The 22,771-nt window shown below is 40.1% G+C and overlaps 1 protein-coding gene across 1 annotated transcript; it reads left to right on the forward strand.

The window, feature by feature from the left end:
- The first annotated feature begins 127 nt into the window (after nt 1-127).
- On the forward strand, nt 128-16,831 carry LOC119265251 (protein KASH5-like). Its single transcript, XM_037545430.1, has 15 exons — nt 128-275; nt 1,811-2,005; nt 2,098-2,202; nt 2,282-2,462; nt 7,611-7,669; nt 8,599-8,659; nt 8,772-8,930; nt 9,503-9,620; nt 12,557-12,607; nt 12,685-12,762; nt 12,848-12,904; nt 15,105-15,224; nt 15,314-15,369; nt 15,466-15,559; nt 16,820-16,831. The coding sequence occupies exons 1-15, from the start codon at nt 128-130 to the stop codon at nt 16,829-16,831; spliced, it is 1,494 nt and encodes a 497-aa protein (XP_037401327.1).
- Nucleotides 16,832-22,771: the final 5,940 nt, after the last annotated feature.

Consider the following 22,771-nt stretch of genomic DNA (forward strand, 5'->3'; position numbering starts at 1 on the left):
ATGGGACGAACGTCTACATGTGTACTGGAGGGCGCACACACGGGAGGAACATGCACGGTTGCACACGAGCCCGAGGGCGCACACAAGGGTCTTCCCTTGCAAACGCCCACACCCACCCAAACATACAATGCCGCACGACCGGCACCGCCGTACAGGCCACCCTCCGCGGCGCGGGCGGCGGGGGCCTGGGCAGCAACCCCAGGACGCCAGGACGCCCCTGGCCCAGCCCCCGCACCGGCGTCCAACCCCCCGCCCCAGCAGGGAGCAGGAAACGGGTGAGGGATGACCTTCCCACCCTTCCACCCCCAGTGAAGTGTTGAGTGCAGGAGTTGGTGTATATGAATGTGGGTAAGTGTGTGATACTATGGTGTAGTTAAAATTCCGGGGACAGGTGTGGGGGCAAACATGGGCAGAGCCCCAGGCCACTGGTCTGCGGTGTCCGTCTACACCGTCCCCTCAAAAGCCTTAAATGTCTAAAGTGCAGTGTCCAACTTTTTACTAGCAAGGTGCACCTAATAAAGTGGCCGGTGAGTGTATGTATATATGTATATATAATTAATAGTGATTTTCTGGATGTCAGTGTGTTTGTTTAAACATTTTCAAACCTCTCCTCGAGGAAGCTCAGTATTATATGTAGTTAAAAAGCAACTCCTGGTTTGACCAATCAGTGCTTCATTAAATTGTGCTCATGATGTAATTGATGATATTAAGTCTCTGTGGTGGCTGTGAAGGGGTCAAGGAAAAATATGGACCCAAGAAATTCTTGTTACTTTTTATTGTTTTTATGTTTATTTGAATTATGAATATGACTTTATTCTAATGTATATTGTGATAAACTCACTGCTGAGGTACATTGTTTGTGTATATAAGCAATAGAACATGAGAGGGAGTGTGTTATAGCGATAACACACTCCTTGAGTGTTCTATTGCTTTTATACAACAGTTAAATAAATACAGTAATAAATGAATAAACTGGGCATGAACGCGGTGTTTAATATGTTTTAATGTTCAGTTCCTCCAAATTATAGCTCCTTAACAAGCAGCTTGTTGCTACGTCAGAGTAACAAGCTCTGCCCACTCGCTGCACAGCCAGCAGTTCGTTCTCCAGCTCCTTACACTAAATTCCCATTTATTGGGTCTGTTTTATGGCTCAGTCTGATTTGGTCAGTCTCTGAAGGTCAGACGACACATCTGGCATAAGGTGTTGGGTTCATTTCTGGCTGATTCCAGGTTGTTTAGCTGCTCTTCTGTCACAGCTGCTGACTGAAAAGCTGCCCAGTGGCGATGACAGTTTGGGAATTTAGTGTCCCTTTTCTGTTTGTGGCAAAGTGAAAAGAACTTTCAAACGGCTTGAGCGTCTCCTACAGCTGTCAAAGTCAATGCTTAGCAACGGCGTCTCAGCAGAGTGATGCAAAATTTGTGAAAAACCTGTGATGTTATGGTGAAATATATATAGAATGCCTCTCAACCAATCAACTTGCGTGTATCTATCTATCTATCTATCTATCTATCTATCTATCTATCTATCTATCTATCTATCTATCTATCTATCTATCTATCTAAATCTTTCAACTTCACCTCCCAATAAAACATTTTTTACTGGGGGATCGCAGTATAAACTATTTCTGTGGAATGATTATTATTAATATTATGGTCTATAGTCAAGATATATAGTTAACAGTATAGTTCACTTACATTCAAAGCCGCAAGTGCACCAAGTCGATATCATGATCAGTATCAAGGCAACTTGGTGGAGCAAATTTGGCACAGTGATCTACACTAATAGTGCTATGTTGCTTTCTTTCCCCAGTGGTGATGGACTCAGTAAACTTTAACGGTGGCCTACGTTTTCCTGGGGATTTTGCTGAGGACAGTGAGCCCACCTCCCTGCCTCACCATCCCAAGGCACAGAAAAGTGACCACCACGGCTACAGTGCTCCAAGCCTGTCCACCGACTCTGGAACCTGCTCCCTTGAGCCTTCCCAGATGTATGACCTTAGTGAAAGTAAGTCTGTTTTGATGGACGGAGCTTTTCTATGGTACGTTTGCATTTACAGATATGATTACAATGACAATGATGCTTTTTCATTGTTTCAGCCTTCAGGCCTGACAACAGGGACTTGTGTGAACTTGACATGAATGGCTTTTCAGAAGAAGAGCTGCTGAATATTACTTTCGAGGCATGCGATACTACAAGCCAAGGTAAAGTGTCCTCTTTCAGTGATGAAAGGAACAAGCCGTTAGCTGTTCTACAGATCTCAGAGATGTCTCTCACCAACAGGAGAGGTCCTGGCCTCCACTGTGGTGCAGTATCTACAGGCCATGACTGGCCACAGCCACTGCCAGGACAAGCTGACCGTTCTGCAGCGCATGCTGGACCCTGAGGACCAGGACGCCCTCATCAGCAGAGACAACTTCCACACCACCATGAGGAAGTGGATCGCTCAGTGTAGCCAAGACAGGTAAGAGATGCTAACAAATGCTAAGAAAGGCCTATATGTTTTCAATTTGTGCTTTCATCTTTGAACCAAATGTGCCAGGGGTGACTGATTGCACAGTTTTTTGCTTACCCCAAAGATAGTTGAGTGGCAAAGACATGTTTGGTGTCCAACGTCTGCTTCTGTAGTTTTGCAGTGGAGCTGGGAGGCTAATATGATTAGCCTAATATTAGGAGGCTAATATGCGCTCTAGGCCGACAAACATCAACAAACTTAAAGGTGCAGTGTGTAAGTTTTAGTGGCATCTAACTGTGAGGTTGCAGATTGTTGCAGAGTGTGGCAAAAAACTACAGTGACCATCATGTTTTCTTTTCTTTGATGATGAGGATTTACCCTCCTTTGCTTCTTCTTGTTCTAAGTCAAATCCTCCATTTGTCAAAGTTTAGGTTCTCAAACTTCTCACAACACAAAATGTTCTGCCAGCATCAGCAGCAACCACTGATTCCTTTTTCTACATCTTACAACTGGAGCTGCGGCACCAACCAAATTCAAGCTGCTGCTTCGATGTTTGGGGTGTCCATTCTGGGCTACTGTAGAAACATGGCAGCGCAACATGGCAGCCTCTGATGGAAGAGGACCTGCTCCCTCTTTAGATATGAAAGGCTCATTCTAAGCCAACAAAACTACAACAATCTCTTAGTCCAAATATATTATTTGGTTCAACAAGAATAAAATACATCAACACAAAATGAGTGACTATAATTGTGTTGATATAATTCACTGATCAGTCATAACATTATGACCACCTTGTTTCTACGCTCATTGTCCATTTATCACCATGGGGGTGCTGACCACTGAAGAACAGGGTAGAGAAACAGATGGACTACAGTCTGTAACTGTAGAACTACAAAGTGCACCTATATAGTAAGTGGAGCTGATAAATTGGACAATGAGCATAGAAACAAGGAGGTGGTCATAATGTCATGCCTGACTGGGCTGAACAGTTTAGCCCCACTTTGTTTCTAGAAGAAGGCATAATACAGGGAAGCCACTTAAGGCGCAGTAGCAAAAACAGCCTGTTTAAAGTTAATAATGGTGCTCTAAGAATGAATTACAGTTGTTTTTGGTATCCCACAGCACTGTAAGTGGGCCTCAGGGGGAAAATAAAGTGCTAGAAAATTGTAGGATACGGTTCACTGTTAAGATGACTGTAACCATTAGAATATTGAGGTTGCAGAATATTTGATTGGTGTACTTATGTCATTCAAAATTATTATTTTTATCGCTGCTATTCACAGTAAGGAATTCTCTGGCCTTTGATTTCTGTGAAATGAAATAACATGTCTGTAATTTTTAGGCTATGTTTAATGTAATCATCACACTTGTGTTCAGGCTCTGACACTGCAAGTATTGAAGTAGTAGACCTATTTCATTGTTAATTTGAATTACTGAGGCGTCCACTGAGTAGATGCAGCCAAGTAAGTGCTCCCACTGGTGAGGACGTCAGGCACTGAAATGAGGCTTAACTTGCGACATTAACCACTACCATATTCGGAAAGTGACAGATGAATCAGTCAGTCATTTTGATTTGTAATTGGACCAATTGGGAAAAAAAAACATCACTCTAGTCCCTGGAGACCCTGGAGGGCCAGATTCCTTCACAGTTAACTTCCATTAGTTATTTGTCAAGTTTAATTCATGTGCTAGAGTAGGGAAATCACCATATTGTTCCCTACCACTGTTCTAGGCCATCTGGAGGTGCCAGATATGTCATTGACTGTGAGTGTTAGTGGCAACCTGATCAATGCTTTTCAGTCAGTTGTTAGAAATGATAAGCAGCCTACCAGAGTTCTTTACTGAGTCACTCTAACACTGCTAAAATGCACGTTATCATGTCTGTTACCAGATTCAAATAAAACATAATAAAATATCTTTTACAAATGTTTAATTCAAATGTCTTCAACGGCCAAAAAATATTCATGTGAATGGCATTTGCTTGGAGCTAACATGCTACTAGAATTACATAGGGGCGCTAACAGAAATTAGCGTTGATGTGAAGGTATTTTTTCCTCATTTTTGACATTTATGGCAAGAAGCGAAAACCTAGGTCTAACATACCTCCTCCTGATTTATGTATATTTGTCACATTTAATTGTTTCAGATCTTCAAACTAAATTTGATATAAGACAAGGACAACCTGAACTAACACAAAATGCAGTTTTAAACTGTCGCTTTCATTCAGTGAAGCAAAAAAGTTATCCCACACTGTAACGCAGGGGAGCGATGATGAGAGAAGATAATGAGATACGCTGAGAGAAGCAAGATTTATTGGGGTAAATCCATAATCAGGGTCTAAACAGTCCAGGGTCAAAGAGCCAACACGGAGAGATCGAGGGAAAGACATAACGAAAAGGAACACAGACAAGACACACAACGGAGGCCAGAAGAAACACCATACAAAGACCAGCAACTAACAAGGGAAAACACAGGGCTTAAATACAACAACAACAAGGGTTAACAAGACACAGGCGAAAACAGTCAAGGATGGAGTCTAGAAACAAGGGGGCAGAACAGGGAAGAATCAAATCAAGGAAACACATGGACAAGACCAGAGGTAAACAAAAGCACATGGAGGACTGGGAGGGGCCAATTGTGACACACACCAACTGGGCCTATCTGTAAAAGTAATTGCCATTTGGGCATATTTTTGCTGACTGGCAAGTTGAAAATGGAACAAAGCTATCACAGCATTTTACAATAACATCTTACCAGCATTCAAACAAGTTGGTGGTAGTGTGCTGATATGGGAATACTTTGCTGATTCAGGGCCTGGATAACTTGCCATAATTAACAAAACCATGAAACCTTTTTTTTATTATTATTTTAATTTCCTAATGAATGGAGGAGCAGAAATAGTCCACAAATTATGTATGCTAAATATTTATATGTATGCAATATTTAATAATATACTTTTCAAAATTCTATGTTAATTTTATGCTTGTGTGACCAGACATTAGGGGTCAGGGAAAAAATCGATGCTCAGATGCATCATGATGCATGTGAAAAATCGATTTTCTTCATTTCAATTGATAACGTAATGTTGACAGATTGCAAAAGGTGCAAAAGGTACTTTGCAAAGTACAGAACTGCAGTGCGGGACAATCTGTAGCAGCATACTACATTAAAAGCTAGTGTAGGGGCCACAACCCAAATGCTAATAAGTCATTTTTGTCCCTTCAACAAAAATCAAACCACCTTGGGAGCCACAAACTTTTCAGTCCATTTTACCGTCTTGATTGTATGTGTCTCAGTGCGTGCTAAAGTTCTAGTACAGGCTAAAAATATAAACAAAAACGCAGTCTTACTCAGCTCTGCTTTAAGCTTTGGCTCAGCTGTAGCCGATTTTCTTGTATCACCAGCTGGAAAGCTTTCCACAAAAGTAGTACATTTTCTTGTAAAAAGTCTCTTGAAATGAAGTCAATTCGTTTCCAAATTATAGATGTTCATCTGAAATCTTCCACTTTGCCATTTTGTTAGCTACTAGCCAGGTGAACTAGCAGCTATAGGCTACATTAATTCCAGCATTTAAGATCATTTATTGTTGAAACTGTGTTGAATGAGCAGCAGAACTTTATTTTACTGCAAATGAGGATCATTTTATTTTTCCCTACAAATCTAACTCTATTGCAACCAGCCAGTAAAAGAGCCGTAGGTTGCCGACCCCTGAGCTAGCTAGCATAGCATATGGAAACACTTTAGCTTCTGAGCATATTACATGTTTCCACCGATTTTCCACCCGGTTGTAGATGACCATCGATCAAGCATCAACATCGATCATGTCAGAGCTTTCACACAAATCAAAAAGGACAAAGCAAACTACAAACTCTATCACTACTTTCACTGCCAAAGATTTGCGTCTGTTCTCAGACGTTGAGAATGCAGGCTTTCACTCTGTGCTGCCTACTTTACAGCCGAGATACAGTGTCCCTATTTTACTGACACAGCGACCCCCCCACTGTACGAGACCAAAATCACTGAAGCGTGGAATCACTGATGATAACGGGTAGGATAGCTTTAACGTGATGCGTGGACATCCACTGCCACAGGATCTTATTTCACCATAGCGGCACATTATCTATATCACAGATGAGTGGCAGCCTGAGTCTCATGTGCTCCAAACAAGAGCAGTGAATGAGAGCTTTCCACTTCACTACACACATCACTTCAATTTGATTTAGTAATAAAAGATATTGGAAGTAAATTCATTCATTGCTTTAAAAGTTCCAAGTCGTCACACAGTGAGGGAAAAAAAAGAGATCCTGTAGAGAAAAAAGATGCATCAATAATTGTTTTAGAATCGCATCGCAGCCCAGATTGTCTGAAAGATGAGGAGTATTTAAATGCTTCATTTTATCAAGCATGTAGTCAGTATCAGTTTTGCTCCAAAAGTGTTTTGTTGCCATGTTGTGGGGGGGTGGGGGCAGGGGGGGTGTTAATCGCTGCTCGCTTATATCTGGTACTGCAGTCTGTTTTCACACATAGACTGAGAAATACGAAAGAAATCAGAGTAAGAGTTTATATGCTTTGAGAAATCCGATTACTGAGCCAAAATCCAGCATCTTTATCGGTTTCTTAGATATATTTATTTACATATTTTTAAATCTTACTCCATTCTTAGAAATCAGAGTTGCTGTTGACATTACCACTTAAATAATAGGATAACTGCAGAAATACAATTATGATCGCATAGTGCATGTAAACACACTTTTTTTTAAGTAAAATATGTTCCAAAGTCTGAAAATTAACATGTAGCATAAAGAACTGTCACTACTGGAACACACATTTTCCGCAATTAAATAAACATTTTTGTGTTTTAATAAAATGTTGTGATTTAATATACATACAACTATAAAAAGCTGTATTTGCTAGGCATGTTTTGGCTAGTGTTTTTAAATTTTGCTCAAAATGAGCTCACAAAACAGTCACTACTGAAATATTTGGTAAAGTTTCAGTAGTTTTTTTTTAATCACTTTTTTAGTGACAAAATAGAAAGTTTGTGATAGAGTTTTCATCTCTGACTTTGAATCAGTTCAGTGGAATAATCCATATGAGTCTCATATTCTATAGTCTGGATTTTATGGTGTTTGACCAGATGTCACTGTTTACTTGTAGGTTATCTGACGACAACTACCAGGCATCAGGATCAGATCTGTGCAAAGCAGCTGGGAGTGGTGAGTATCAGACAGTGGTGAACAAACTACACAAATCCTGTACTTGAGTTAAAGTAGAGATACCCATGGTAAAATATTACTTGAGTAAAAGTAGAAGTTCCTCCCTTTAGACCTCCACTTGCGTAAAAGTACAAAAGTACTTGCCTTCAAATGTACTGAAGTATCAAAAGTAAAAGTACTAAAAGATTAATTATGGCTCTAATGTCCTGTTATCATTTTTATAACAAGACTGGCTTCATGAACTCATTTTAGGTGAAAATCCTCCAGTGTCTCTCTTGGTAAACCAGGCTTTTAATAGAACGTCGTTAATTAGTGACGCTGATGTTTATTAAAATGATCATAAGCACAAAACACTGAAGGTAAACAGTTTCCATCAGGAAGAACCGAGTGGCTCTGAAATCACTTTTTACAAATAAGCAAAGTTTCAGTTTCAGATTTATTTACAACTTAGTTCCAAGTTTAAGTTCAATAAAAACTGGCTTTAAACTCAGGATCACAAATGAGTTCCTTTACTATGTTGATCTGTAGGTCTCTGTTCATAAACATAAACCAGCCCAAACTAATTTACTATAAAATGAAATAGTGTTTGTATAAATTCAGAAAAAAGTAACATGATACCCTGATTGGTGTTTTTGCTTTGTGCTTTATTCGTTTTGACATGTTACATTTTTATACACACAGAAACCAAAAGGAACGACAGATTTCTCAAAATGTAGTGGAGGAAAAAGTCAGATATTAGACTTTGAAATGTAGTGGAGTGAAAGTAAAAAGTCGCCCAAAATGGAAAAACTTCAGTACAGATACACGAAAAAAACGACTTAACTACAGTAACTAATTACATTTACTCAGTTACTGTCTACCACTGGTATCATCCTAATACATAGGATTTGGTTTTAGACCATATTAATGTTCTCACTGTTCATTCACAGGGACTGAATACTCTTCTTTACTGACTGAAACCATGTTCACCGACCGAGCTGAATGTCACTGGTTAGTAGAGTCATTTCATTTCTTCAAGCTTTACAGTTTGATGGGTTGTAAACCATGATAAATGTTAGCTATACCTGTGTTGCACTGAGGCTGTTCTTGTTCTTGGCTCCAGTGAATCGAATGATTTGTTGGGCCTGGTGGCGGAGCTGAAGCACGCTCAGAACAGACTGAGTGGGCAGAACAGCAGCCTGTTGAAGACGGTGTCTCAGTGTGAGGAAGCGAACCTTCAGCTGAGTCTGGAGGTGTCAGAGCTGCGCAGCAAACTGGCCAGGTGTGCTGGCTTTGTCGGACATGTACTTAACTGACATTCTAAAATGCTTAAGAAGTAGCATAAGGCACTTAAACAGCTACCCCAAATTTTCTCTCACATATTATTCTGTTACAATGACTCTCTAGTGCTGAGAGAATGAGTATGTAACCTAGACGTAATCATGGACAAGCTTACAGAACAGGGTAAAAGGGGCTAACAAAGTATCAGAGAAACAGATGAACTACAGTCTGTAACTGTAGAACTACAAAGTGCACCTATATGTGTGTGTGTGTGTGTGTGTGTGTGTGTGTGTGTGTGTGTGTGTGTGTGTGTGTGTGTGTGTGTGCGTGCGTGTGTGTGTGTGTGTTTTTAAACTGATTTTTCTGCCCCACTATCATCAACACACCAACTGAGGGAATGTTTTTGGAAGACTGGTGTTCCATTCCTCCTGTACAGTCGCACAGACTGGTAGAAACGTGTAGAATCCTTGCATGTAGAAGTTAGTGTTTAGCACGTATTTTGGAACGATGCACAGCGTATTTGAAATGTTTAATAAATAACCGCACTAGTGTCTGTGTGTTTAATATCACCAGTGCTCAGCTGTGTGTAGTGCGAGCGCGCTCTCTGTCTGACGAGCTGGATGAAGCCAGGAGAGCGCTGAGAGAAAACCAAGACAGAGCCACCAAAGCTCAGACCAACAGCCATGCACTGGTCAGTCGCACTCCTAAACAAGAGTTCTTAAAGCTTTATTTATTGCTTCTGGAACTGCTTACTGGAACATAAAAGGCCTGAATGGCTCCTTGGAGGTCATTACAGTCTGATGAAATATGTTAGACGATGTTATAAAAGAGTTCTATGCATAAATGATGTATGAATATAAAAGGTGGGATGCCTTTATAATACAGTGTAGAGTAGAATGTACCGAGCCCATTTACTACATTTTTAAGCAACAAACAATTATTAAAAACAACTTTTTTTTGTTTATTTGTAAGTGAAAGTAAGTCACCACATCCTCTACAGAGAACACACTTAACCATGGCATGTCTCTGGAAATTTTAGTTTCTATGTATTAGCTGAGATTAATATATTGGAAAAACAAAAGAAGATAGAATGTGCCAAATTTTTGCACAAGCCACATTGTTTTTTTTTTCCAACTTCAACAAATAGACAGTAATAGTGTATTAAATGAGCTGAAGTGTGTTCTCTGCAGAGGATGCATTAACCAGTGGTGGACAGTAACTAAGTAAATGTAATTAGTTTCTGTACTTAAGTAGTTTTTTTTAATGTACCTGTACTGAAGTTTTTCCATTCTGGGCATCTTTTTACTTTCACTCCACTACGTTTCAAAGTCTAATATCTGACTTTTTCCTTCCCTACATTTTGAGAAATCTGTCGTTCCTTTTGGTTTCTGTGTGTATAAAAACGTAACATGTCAAAACGAATAAAGCGCAAAGCAAGAACACCAATCAGAGCACAGCGGTCACTTTGTTTTGAGCTTGTTTTGACCTGCTGGTCATACCGACCCAGTGCAGCACACAGCTCAACATCAGTGCAGCAGTGTAAAATTTTGGGAGAGTCTATTCAACATAAATGATGAACTAACCTAACTTTGTGTAAATAGACCACAATATAGAAATATGCGTCTTTTTTCTGAATTTATACAAACACCATTTCATTTGATATTAAATTAGTTTTGGCTAGTTTATTTTACTCAATTGGAGGACTAAAGGGAGGAACTTTTACTGGAGTAATATTGTCTCTACTTTAACTCAAGTACATGATTTGTGCACTTCGTCCACCACTGGTGTTAACTTGTTTTCACTTTTGTACACAACTGTTTTTGTACACAAATAAGCTGTGTAATGATTGGCTGCCCTGTATTGCACCTTAATAAGAAAGCAGTGCAAGCTGAAACCCTTATAACTTCAGTGTGAATGGGCAGAGCTAAAATGCTGCAGGCCCACCAATCGGATACAGTCAGTTTGAAACAGCTTAGTTGCCATATATGGACTGTATGAACTGGAGTAAATGGTTTGTTACCATCATATGTCAAACCATTCTATTTGAAATAATGTGAAAACAGTGAGGAAAAAGAATTATTGTTTTTTTGGAAATGGGTAAAAAGGAAAATCTGTCCCCACCACTAACCAAATAAACTGCTGCACTCATAAGTTGGAGACTGCAACAAATAGTATCTTGCCAAGTGAAATGATCTTACTTCTAGTTGATATATCTAATATTTCTTATTTTGAGATGGTTGTGCCCTTATTATAAGACTATTTAGCTTATTTATAGACATTTATTTATTTAGTTTTAACCCTTGTGTGGTGTTGATGTGTTTGTTAATCAGTGGTCTGGTGGACCCATCATATTATTGGTTTTTAAGTCAATACAGTCATAACAATTTATGTAAAAATACCAGATGTTTAAAATATCACAAGTGGTCAGCTTAGGGTTCTCCTTTAGCAGCTGTAGCCAGTCAGCAGCCTGTCCACGTTGTCCACACACACACACACACACACACACACACACACAGCAGGCTATGTAGGAGGAGAACAGAATGAAGGACACAGCACCTCCACACTTTTACTCCCCGCAGGTTCACCCAACACCACATGTGTAATATAAATGTTTGGGCGTGAACAGAGTGAAGACCCTGAAAATGGGTTATTTTATATGTTCTTCACAGAAAGTGAGCAAAAACCAAGAATCTGAGGTTGAAATAATAATAAATCACATAATTTTTTCTTTTGGTAAACCTTGAAAATGGGTCCCACAGCCCTGAACACCACGCAAGGGTAACCTTTTCAACTCCTTGAGACCACCGGTGGGTCCAATACGCACTTCGTCATATAGATTTCATGTTTCATAAGCTACATTCAGAAGCTGGGCGTTGTATGAGGCTGTAACTCTTCTTTCCAGTCAAATAGACGGTGATGTCATTTTAAACCCTTATAATAAAAGAAGCTGAACTCAGTTTTTTTTTTCTACTGAATGTCGACCCGTTTTTCCACAAATCTGGGCTATAAACTATAAACAGACGGCGTCTCTTCAGTGATCTGCTCTGTAAAAATGACTTTTATAAAATAAAACAAAGAGCATCTGAGATTTTTGGCCTTCAGCACTAAATTGTAAGCATATAGCGATATGTGTAGATCATAAAACACATGTTCTGTTCATTTGAGGGGCTTTTACAACAAATAGATAAATAAAACAAAAATTTATATTTATTTCATGCAATTACTGAATAACTTGCCTTGCAATTTGGTCACATAAACTCAGATTGACAAACCAAAATATACCCTGGCTGGTTTCAAGCATGTTTCCTAAAACAAGTAAATCATTTGCCAGTACAGTGAGACAATTTTACTTAACAAAATGACTTAAAACATATTTAAACATCAGAAATAAGTTAAATAATCTTAAAATAAGCCTACAACAATATTAACAGGAGAAATATTAAATATATCTACTAGATTTAAGATCATTTTACTTGACAAGATCATATTTTTTGCAGCATTGAGAGTTTCCTTTGAAGAGCACAGCTGTCAGTCAGTAATGATGTCAGCATATATAGTGTAATGGACTGTACTTGCACTGATTTAATGGATTGTGAACTTTACCCTATGATGGGGTTCGTATTTTAGATGAAGGAGAGTGAACACCTGAAGGCCCATATCAAAGCAATCGAAGAAAAGGTAACTTTTCACAAAACAACACTCGTTTTGAAGATAACTGCGTCGCACTTTTCCCACCGATGCTTTTCTCCCAACAGAATGAAAAGCTGATGTTTGAGCAGAGCTGTGCTGAAGACCGGCTGAACAAACTGAAACGGGCCAACACAGACATGAAGGTGAGAGCGCTCCTCTGAGATCAACACACTGTTTATTTGTGGTGGATGTGATCTAGTATTGCCTAATTTTGGTCACTGTGTGCAGGAAGAACTGGATGAAACTCGGGTGTTACTGGCAGTGAAAGAGAGGGAAATTACCAAGGTGAGACACACACGAGCACTTTATCATGCTGTAGGCAAAAGCTTTTACTGTTTCAGATGGAACAAATGGCGGAATCCCATTAACAATTTACCACAGTAGTCAGTTTCATAGTTTAGCGCTTCATATTTCATCTTCTATCGAGAAGTGTAGAGTGAAATAGGAAGTCAACTTAGAATGGAAATGTGTATTAAAGGGGAAGTCCATTGTTTATTTTTTTGAAATTGCGTAAATTAATGGTTAAGCTGAGAATAAAGTCATTCAGAGTGGTTGGGTGTGAAATGCTCCATTCTAGATTAACATACAAAGTCAGAATTGTTCAGAGTGGTGGTGATGGGAACCAGATGTCTGAAGCATGTAATGCCTCCAAAATGTACATCACAAAATTTTATTTCATTAAATTGTTAGGAATGCACTGCCTGATATATGCAGCATTTACATGCACTTAGTAATCTGGTAACTGCAGAAAATCTTGGTCAGTAATCTGATCAATGCGTTTGCTCTTGAGTAATCAGATAATGGGGAAACTCTGGGTCTATGTGAGTCAGACAGTAATCAGATTTCTGCTTTACAACTAGCCAATAAACTGACAGAAGAAGATGTGACATAAACCTCATGCCGCGGCTTTTTTAAACATCGTCACTGAAAATATGAACACACTTCAACTAGAAGACGAAGCGACATCCACCGTCTGTTCTCGCTCATGTCCAGACTGAACACTAGAAAGAAATCAGAGTAAGAGTTCACTGAGAAATCAGGTTAAAATCCAGCCCCTTTATTGGATTTCTTAATTGGATTTCTAGATCGGAATATGGTGTTTACATGACCATTTGAATAATCTGCAGAAATCCGATATGATCGAATTATTGAGTGCATGCACTCATTGTTTTGTGATAGTTTTGAGTTGGGAGACGTGGCTCAAAATGTATTTTTAGCATTGATTCATGGTGGAGAGATATATACAGGGCTTTGCAGGGTAAAAGTCCCTAAAGAGAACATGTTTTTTCTGATTGACCACTATTTTCCCACTACAGATTGATGTGAAATGTGTCATTTTAGAGAATTACTGAGATTCTCTGGATCACAGCGGTGCTGATAAGAACCAAACCTCTGAAGCATTTAATGCCTCTAAAAGCTAGTTAATACATGAAATGGTGGGAAATACACCGCATGATGTCTGAGGCATTGATTTGCGATAGTTTTGAGGCCTCCAAGAGTCAGTGTCTCTTACTGAGTCACTGACTGATCAAAACAGAAAGAACTCAGTAGTCTGTAATCCATTAATACAATACTGTAATATACAGTCATATACAGATGTTTGGGCCCCCAAACTGATCATATTAATGTTTTGTTGATCTTCTACATGAAAATAAGTCAACATATCCTCTACAGCAGAGGTGGCCAAACTCTTTTCAAAGGGGGCCAGAATGTACACTATGAAATTACCTGTACAAACTATTGAATTAGTTCTGATAAAAATCTGCTTTAGTGTTTTTGGCCTTCTTGTCCCCTGAGCTTTAATTGTGACGTCCATTCTTGGTTTTGTATTACAGTCTCTTAACATATGAGGCACAGGTTTGTTACGGCCCTGGATGAATAAGTGTTCCATCACTCTTGAAATTGCCGGTTGTCACTCTCAGCGGTGCTGTTTGAATGCAGTCATGACTGAAGGTCATTCAGTAATTAATTGTAAATTAATTGTAGGTGTAGAGTAGTGCTGCCATTGTCGAGTGAAAGGAACAGCAGGAACATATAGGTCAGAGGGCAGATTAAAATCAACCTGCGGGCTACATTTGGCCCTGGGGCCGGACGTTGGACACCCCTGCTCTACAGCTAACACCATTTAATGTTTTACTGTTACTGTTTCTGTTTATTTGCTGAATTTAACATGCTGGGGGAAAAAATAAAACATAAAATCTGGCCTGAGCAAAAGTTACAACGTACTATGTTTTTCTAACATGTTAAATTCAGCAAATAAATACAAATTGTGCACTAAAACTTTCAGGAAAAAATGACATGTTTGCTGTAGAGGACGTCAACTTACTTCTATGTGAATTATTTCACATAGAAAATCAACAGCCAGGGATGACCAAACTTTTGCATACAATTGATTTGAGAGCCACATTAAAATCACCACTATACTATCACCACTGTTTGGGTTTTTGATTACTCCTAACTCATTCTCATTTGATCTCTTTCACAGAAAAACATTGCACTGCTGAAGCTGAAGGATACATATCTTGAGCACCACAAAATCATTGAGGTTCTACATTCTCTGCATTCATGTTGCACATTGATAATACTGTGTTCAGCTCACACTGCTGTGCGTTGGACATGCACTAAAAACTCAGTGACAGTTTGTTGGTCATTTATAAACATTTCCATATCACCTCTTCTCTTCTGCCACTGAAGAGTCTGCAGTCTGACTTGATGAGGTTACAAGAGCACTCACAGCAAGCGCTCTTGAGGTAAATGGCAGCAATTTGCCAGTTTTAACAGCCAGTTCAGGATGAATGTCTGTAACCTACATGACTAAATTCTGGTGGTTTGTTGCTTTGTGGCAGGTTTGATAAGTGTGCTTTGGGCCCTCCTGGAATGAAGAGAGCTGCCTTCCCTAACCATTACTCACTACACCATGAGATAATGGAGGCTCAGCCGGTAATGCATTAAACATGTGCATACATCCTAGCTAAACTATGTCCAAAAGTGCCCAAACAACCCTTCTAATTCATGCACTGTTAAAAATGAGAGGTCAGCTCAACTCAAAATGATATAATAACTGATAACATGGCTGTTCTTGAGTTGACTCAACTTGAGGACACAAGAGTTCACATTACTTAAACTTCTTAGTTGAGTCAAAAGTTCTTTTAGTTCATTTTTTTAATTCTGCATCTCAGTTTGGTAAATAAAATGAACTTGTTTTTGATACTCAATTTCCCCACTAGCAAGGACTCTTTCCATCATGCAGTCCTGATAGACATTTTTCCTCATGGGTACACACTTACGGATGGCTGTGACATTGCTGGGGCTCAAATTCACAACCTCCTGTAGGGGTGACTGCACCACTCAGGAACACATGAAGCAACTCAGATTTTGTATCTACAAATGTTTGATACACTGGAGAAAATGTTTGTTTTAACTTTAAAGCATGGCATCATCTCATGTGGTGCAATAGTCTAATAATTTACCCCAACAGGAGGTTGTGAGTTTGAATCCCAGCATTGCCACGGCTGTCCATATCTGGAAGCCCAAGAGGAAAATATGCCAGATGGAACTGTGTTTATCTAACTGAGATGCAGACCTAGAAACAGTAGCTGGGAGAATTTTTGACTCGTCTGAGTTTGAGTTTTGTTAACTATGGTGTCCTCAACTTGAGTCAGTTCAAACTCACAACCTCCTTTTGGGTCAACGGCTTAGCCCACTGCACCACTCAGGAGCACATGAAGCAACTCAGATTTTGTGTCTACAAATGTTTAATACACTGGAGAAAATATTTGTTGTTTTAACTTTAAAGCATGGCATTGTCTCGTGTGGTGCACCTGATTAAACATTCATCCCAACATCAGGAGGTTGTGAACTTGAATCCCGCAATACCACAGCTGTTCATATCTGGAAGCCGAAGAAGAAAATATGCCAGATGGGACTGTTTGATAGAAGGAGCGCCAGCTAGTGGGAAAACTGAGTTGAAAAAAATACAAATTCAGTTTATCTAACTGAGATGCAGACCTAGAAACAGTAGCTGGGAGAACTTCTGACTCAACTAAGAGGTTCGAGTTGGGTGTAGGAACTCCTGTCTTCAAATTGAGTCAACTCAAGAAAAGCCATTAATCAGTTACTAAATAATTTTAAGTTGAGCAGATTTCTCATTTTTTTACATTGTGAAATTAAGTGTGACAGGTGAACCCATTGTTAACACAGCTGTTCAACTGAGCCCTAGAAAAGCATTGCTAATAGAATGAGCCATGCCCAATGCCTAATGGCCAGAAGCCCCTCAGCATTGGGCTGTGGAGCAGTGGAACTGTGTTCTCTGGAGTGATTAAGCACCATCATATACCTTTAGAATAAGTCAGGGTGGTGTTTGTGCTACAAAACAGATTATCCAACATCAGTACCTGACCTCACTGATGCTGCAGCAAAAAGGTAAGCAGCAGGTGTCTACAAACTTTTGGACATATAGTGTACTAAATTGTTTTAAACCTGAGGGACGTTTTGGTCAGGATGCATGAAGAATCTAAAGTGGCCTGAGCTGTTGTTCTCTCTTCTAGCAGATGACAGTTATGGAGGAGACCTGTGGCTCCACACCTGAGATCCTGCCTCCTCCCTCTCCAAGAGGAGATATCCAGAACATCATCCACAAGATCAAGTCAGCAGACCTCAAACAGCTGCTCCAAGTACATGTCTCAGAGAGGGTGAGAAGGGAGGAGCCCGAAAACAGCATTTTTAAAATTGCTTATCACACAATTAAAGATATTTCACTCACTTAAAAGAAAACATAGCACATAAGTAAGGAGGTCTCACTCACTGAAAGGAATACACTTACCAAACATGCAAATATGGCTAACAATAAACAAAAGGCTGCATTCTATGCAATGGGATTTCTAATGACATGTTAGTACTAAGCTAATAAACATGACATTTTTTTTGGCTCTTCTGTTTGGAGAAAGATGATGCATATGTTTTATTTAAAGTTTGTAGGCATTAAAATATATTTTACCTTATATCTTGCAGTTTTATAATGACTCTTTCAGTAAAAAGCCCTGGCAAACAGCTACTGCCACTGTAACACTAATTTGTTTGATTAATTGCATTTCAGGATGCTGTATGTGGTTCTACAGCTGAAACTTTAGAGAGAGCTTTCTTACAAGACCAGCAACAGCAGGCAAGCTCAAAACAACACTTTCTGACAATGTAAGGAATTTTTACCGTGCCACAGAAAAATCTACGGTCAAGACATGTTCACTTCTTTAGTTTTGCACTACTACTAGGCTAATGTAGCAAGCTATTTAAGGAAGACCATGACACCAATTAGCCTTGTGCCTAAATCATCAGAATCGCATTGAGCTTTTAATGAATCTCAAATAGCATGCAGTTTTTGTAGTATGACATACCGTTATCTATAAAAATAGACAAAATTGGCCTTGCCTTGGTGGTTCAGGGTAGAATTCTCACCTGCCAGGCAGGAGACCCAGGTCTGATTCCGGGCCAGTGCAACCACACAGCAGTTTTGGGGCAGTTGTGGGCTGGAGGTTAGGGAACCAGCCCTATGATTGGAAGGTTCAAGTTCAAGTTCAAAGTGTTTATTGTCATATGTACAGAGGAAACAGGTTTCCTTATATACAATGAAAAGCTTACTTTGCTCCTCGCTAAGAATGCCAGATATAACATTAAAAATACAAAAGAGTATATATACAACCATATATATTAATCAAGAAACAGTGCAATGTATAAATTACAGTGGTATGGATGGATAGTGCTGTGCCTTGCCGGGAACATGATTATCTGTAGCAGAAATGAGTAGTAAAGTGCAATAGTGCAATTGTAAACATATGCTACAGTTAAAGTGACAGTAGTTGCAGGTTATTCCTGAGGAAAGTGTTCTTTACCAGTGGGGTACACATCACACGTCTGTACCTAAGTCTGGCAGACCGAAGTGGGAATAGTTATTTCTGGTTCAGAACTCTGATTGCGGTGGGGAAGAAGGAGTTCTTTAGTCTGGAGGTCTTGCACATCATGCTCCTATACCTCCGGCCTGAGGGCAGAGGTTTGAACAGACCGTGCTGGGGGTGGGTGGGGTCTTTGATGATGGAGGCAGCTTTCCTTTGGACTCTATGGTTGTAAATGTTCTGCAGAGAGTGCAGTGGAGAATTGGTGATCTTCTCTGCAGTCTTCACCACTCTCTGTAGGCATTTACGATCCATCACGGTCAAGCTGCCGTACCACACGGTGATGCAGCTGGTCAGGAGGCTCTCAATGACGCAGTTGTAGAAGTTGCTGAGGATCACCGGAGGTTGCTTGGTCAGTCCCCTCGGCTGACAGTCCATGACTGAAGTCGGTGACTCGGCTGACAGTCCATGACCAAGTTGCCAACCGAGCATATGAATAGGGCTGCCCACCACTCTGGGCAAGTGTGCTCTCTACCCCCTTGTGTGTGTGTATGTGGGTGTTTCACTGCACGGATGGGTTAAATGCGGAGGTGTGCAAACACAGTTGGCTGATGGTTCTGAATTCAAAATTGTGGCTTCATGACGGCTGCTACTACTTTTTAGCTATGTGATGTATCTGTGTCCATGCTTATAGATAACAGTAAATCATACACGGTGAAAAAACACAAGTAAAAGTAAAGAAGCAAATTAAGGTCTCCAAACATGTTTTGACTGATCGACTACATTTAGGATTTCATGACACACTGCCATACATTATATATACAGTATATATTCTCTGCTCTGGCTGTGGCTGCAGTGTGAAGGAGCTGGAGCTACTGCGGGCTCCATGGGAGGAGCAGGAGCGCAAGCTAGCTGAAGCTAAACGGCAGGCGCAGGAGGCACGCAGGGCAGCAGCTGTTACCTGGTGGAGAGCTCTGAGACTGGAGGGCGAGAGGAGCCGGGCGGTGCGGGAGGCCCAGGAGGCCGCTGGGGAAATGCAGAAGCAGATTAGCAACCTGGAGGCCCAGTTGAAGGCCGCATGTCTGGAGGTGATGTATTACATAAATCTCATTACATCCAGTGGTCATCAATTCTCAGAGTCTCATTCCTTCGTCTTATTATGAGCACGATTTTCTGCAGGTTATTTGAAATGCGTGTAGTTCCCATTTCAAGTGATCCCATTAAACAACTTTTTCAGCATGTGTGCTAACTCAGCTATGGGGTCCTTCAGAATTATTAGCACTTTATATTTATACTGAAGGTGTTTGTGAACATTTAAGGATCAGGGTAGCTTAAAAAGATTTGTAAGAATTTTTACAGGTGCCAAGAACTGTGACGCATTTTTGAGAAACCATGTTTATCATTTTTGATCATTTTGCTCCACTGGAAGGACAGATTTGTCCAATATTTTTTAGTTTGAGATGATAAACAAAGGCTATGATCGTATTAGAAGTCTAGTTTTTTACGTCATTATTTTTGCCACAGATCTGACTTTTTCAAAGAAGTGTGAATGCAAAATCAGACCTTTTCAAATCAGATCTAAGCTACTTTTACATGTGGTTCTAGAGTGAACACATTCAGTCATATGCAAAAGTTTAAACACCCCTGGTCAAATTCCACATGGCCTTTATTTGAAAATACATTCTGCAGGTGAAAAACTTTATTACTTTATTACTAATTTGTACTTATAATACATACTGATGTCATAAGGTGAAACAGGAAATGCATTGCTGTTCTGAAATTTTAAGAACAGAAGTCATCTACTGGCGAAGTCAAGGATGGCCATTTGAGACTTACTAAAGGCTTAAGTGCGCTTGGTCAATGTCAGTAGAAATATATTGTCACAATCAAAGTTTCATAACTAAACTTTTTTATATTATCTCTTTCTTGAAAAAATACACTTTACAATGTGTGAACATGGTGTGAATGGATGAATAGAAATGGTCCAAAATTGCAATAAAAAAAAGTAAAATCTTATTCATAGTGTGCATTGAAAAATTCCTTCCTATTCCTTCCTTTATTTTCTCAGAAAGAGCAGGAGAGGAGCAAGCTCAGAGACGCCCAGAGCCAGGCCGAGGCTGAGACGAAAGACACAGGTGTGGAGACGGAGCAAACAGGAGATGTGAGTGGAGAAAAGGCGGAGATCTGCCGTGTGGCTGGAGAGAAGCTGCTGGAGTTGATCAGGCGGGTGGAGGCGGTGGTGGGCAGTGCACTTCAGGCTGCTCAGCTGCTCACTGAAGGGCAGGTGAGGGTGAAGGAGAGACTGGAGACCATCAGCTACAGAGTGGAGGACGCCCTCAGCAGAGCCGCGCTTACCCAGAGCCAGCTTAGCGCACTGGAGGCCAGAGTGTCCAGCATACCGGTATGATCTTATATTGTGTTTATGTTATATTACAGTGGTTTGATATGAAATGTGCAAAATAGCAAAAATGGTGACTGAGACTTTACAGTACATAGGGACTAGGACTTTTCACATAATTCTGTTTTTCATACTGTTTTTATTTGCGTTGTGCACAGCGTCCCAACTTCTTTGGAAATGGGATCGTAGAACCTGAAGGTTCTTTGAACCTTTAAAATATTCTTCACACTCACAAATCTCTCTTTCAAATGGTTCTTTGGGTAATCGAAAGTGCTTTTTCTATAGCGTGCCACTTGTGTTGTACACTCTGTATGTACCTTACTGTAAAACAAAGTCTTCAGATGTTTGTATTTATCCTGTGTAATTACCTTCTCGGACGAAACGTCTTGGACATCTGGTTCCTATCATCACCACTGTGACTGACTCTGTAAGCTTCTCTAAAACTCTCTAAACAACATTTCACATCAACCAACTCTGAATGACTTTGTTTACATCTTAACAATTTAAACTGAAAAAACACTAATATTCACCTTTAACTCATAGAAATCTGAAGTGGTCATTTTGCGACACGGTCAAATTATTGACACTGATCAGACATAACATCTTGACCACCTCCTTGTTTCTACACTCATTGTCCATTTTATCAGCTCCACTTACTATATAGGTGCACTTTGTAGTTCTTTACAGACTGTAGTCCATCTGTTTCTCTGATACGTTGTTAGTGTTATGACCCCACAGAAAAGCCTGGGGGATAAGGGGGCCAGTAACACATGGTTTAGATGTGATGTTTTTAGCACAACCCAGGAAGGAACAAGACACGAATAGGTTAGCTTTTTTTGTCGTATTTATTATACGTTGGGGTTAAAGTACACTCAGGCTAAACCCCCATGACAATACTTACAATATTTACAAAAAAAATACAGTACAATATTTACAAAAAATTATAATAATAAATAAAAAAAAACAACAAATATGTTTGCTGTCAAAAGAATGGAAAAGTGGGAGCCCCACTGGTGACATCCTGTAAAAATACAAATAATATGTGGCTACCACTTAGTAAGGCGTGGGAACAAGATAATGAAATTGTTTCAACGACTTAGTAAAGCGTGGGAATGAGATCCTAATGCATGGCATTCTCTCTCTCAGAGAGAGAGAGAAGGAGAGAGAGAGAAGGAGAGAGAGAGAGAGAGAGAGAGAGTGAGAGAGAGAGAGAGAGAGAGAGAGAGAGAGAGAGAGAGAGAGAGAGAGAGAGAGAGAGAGAGTGAGAGAGAGAGAGAGAGAGAGAGAGACAGCGAAAAAACACAGGCCAAAAACCCCTTTTCCAGGCCAGATACATAACAGTTAGCCCCCTTTTACCCTGTTTTTCAGTGGTCAGGACCCCCATGGACCCTCATGGAGCAGGTACTATTTGGGTGGTGGATCATTCTCAGCACTGCAGTAACGCTGACAAGGTGGTGGTGTGTTAGTGTGTTGTGCTTGTCTGAGTGGATCAGACACAGCAGTGCTGCTGGAGTTTTAAACACTGTGTCCACTCACTGTCCACTCTATTACACTCCTACCTTTGTCCGTCCACCTTGTAGATGTAAAGTCAGACACGATAGCTCATCTGCTGCTGCACAGTTTGTGTTGGTCATCCTCTAGTCCTTCATCAGTGGTCACAGGACGCTGCCCACAGGATGTTGTTGGCTGGATATTTTTGGTTAGAAGAACCACATTTGGTTCCTTAAAGAACCTTTGTGTGGATGTTCCTCTAAAGAACCACTGTTGTAAATGAGACATGTGAGTGTGAAGAACCTTTTTGAAGTTTGAAGAACCCCACAAGTGACTTCAGCCACACACTGAAGATCGCATGTGGGAACAAGATTGTAA

This window comes from Pygocentrus nattereri, chromosome 15, assembly GCF_015220715.1.
Source record: "Pygocentrus nattereri isolate fPygNat1 chromosome 15, fPygNat1.pri, whole genome shotgun sequence".
In the NCBI taxonomy this organism is placed as follows: Eukaryota; Metazoa; Chordata; class Actinopteri; order Characiformes; family Serrasalmidae; genus Pygocentrus; species Pygocentrus nattereri.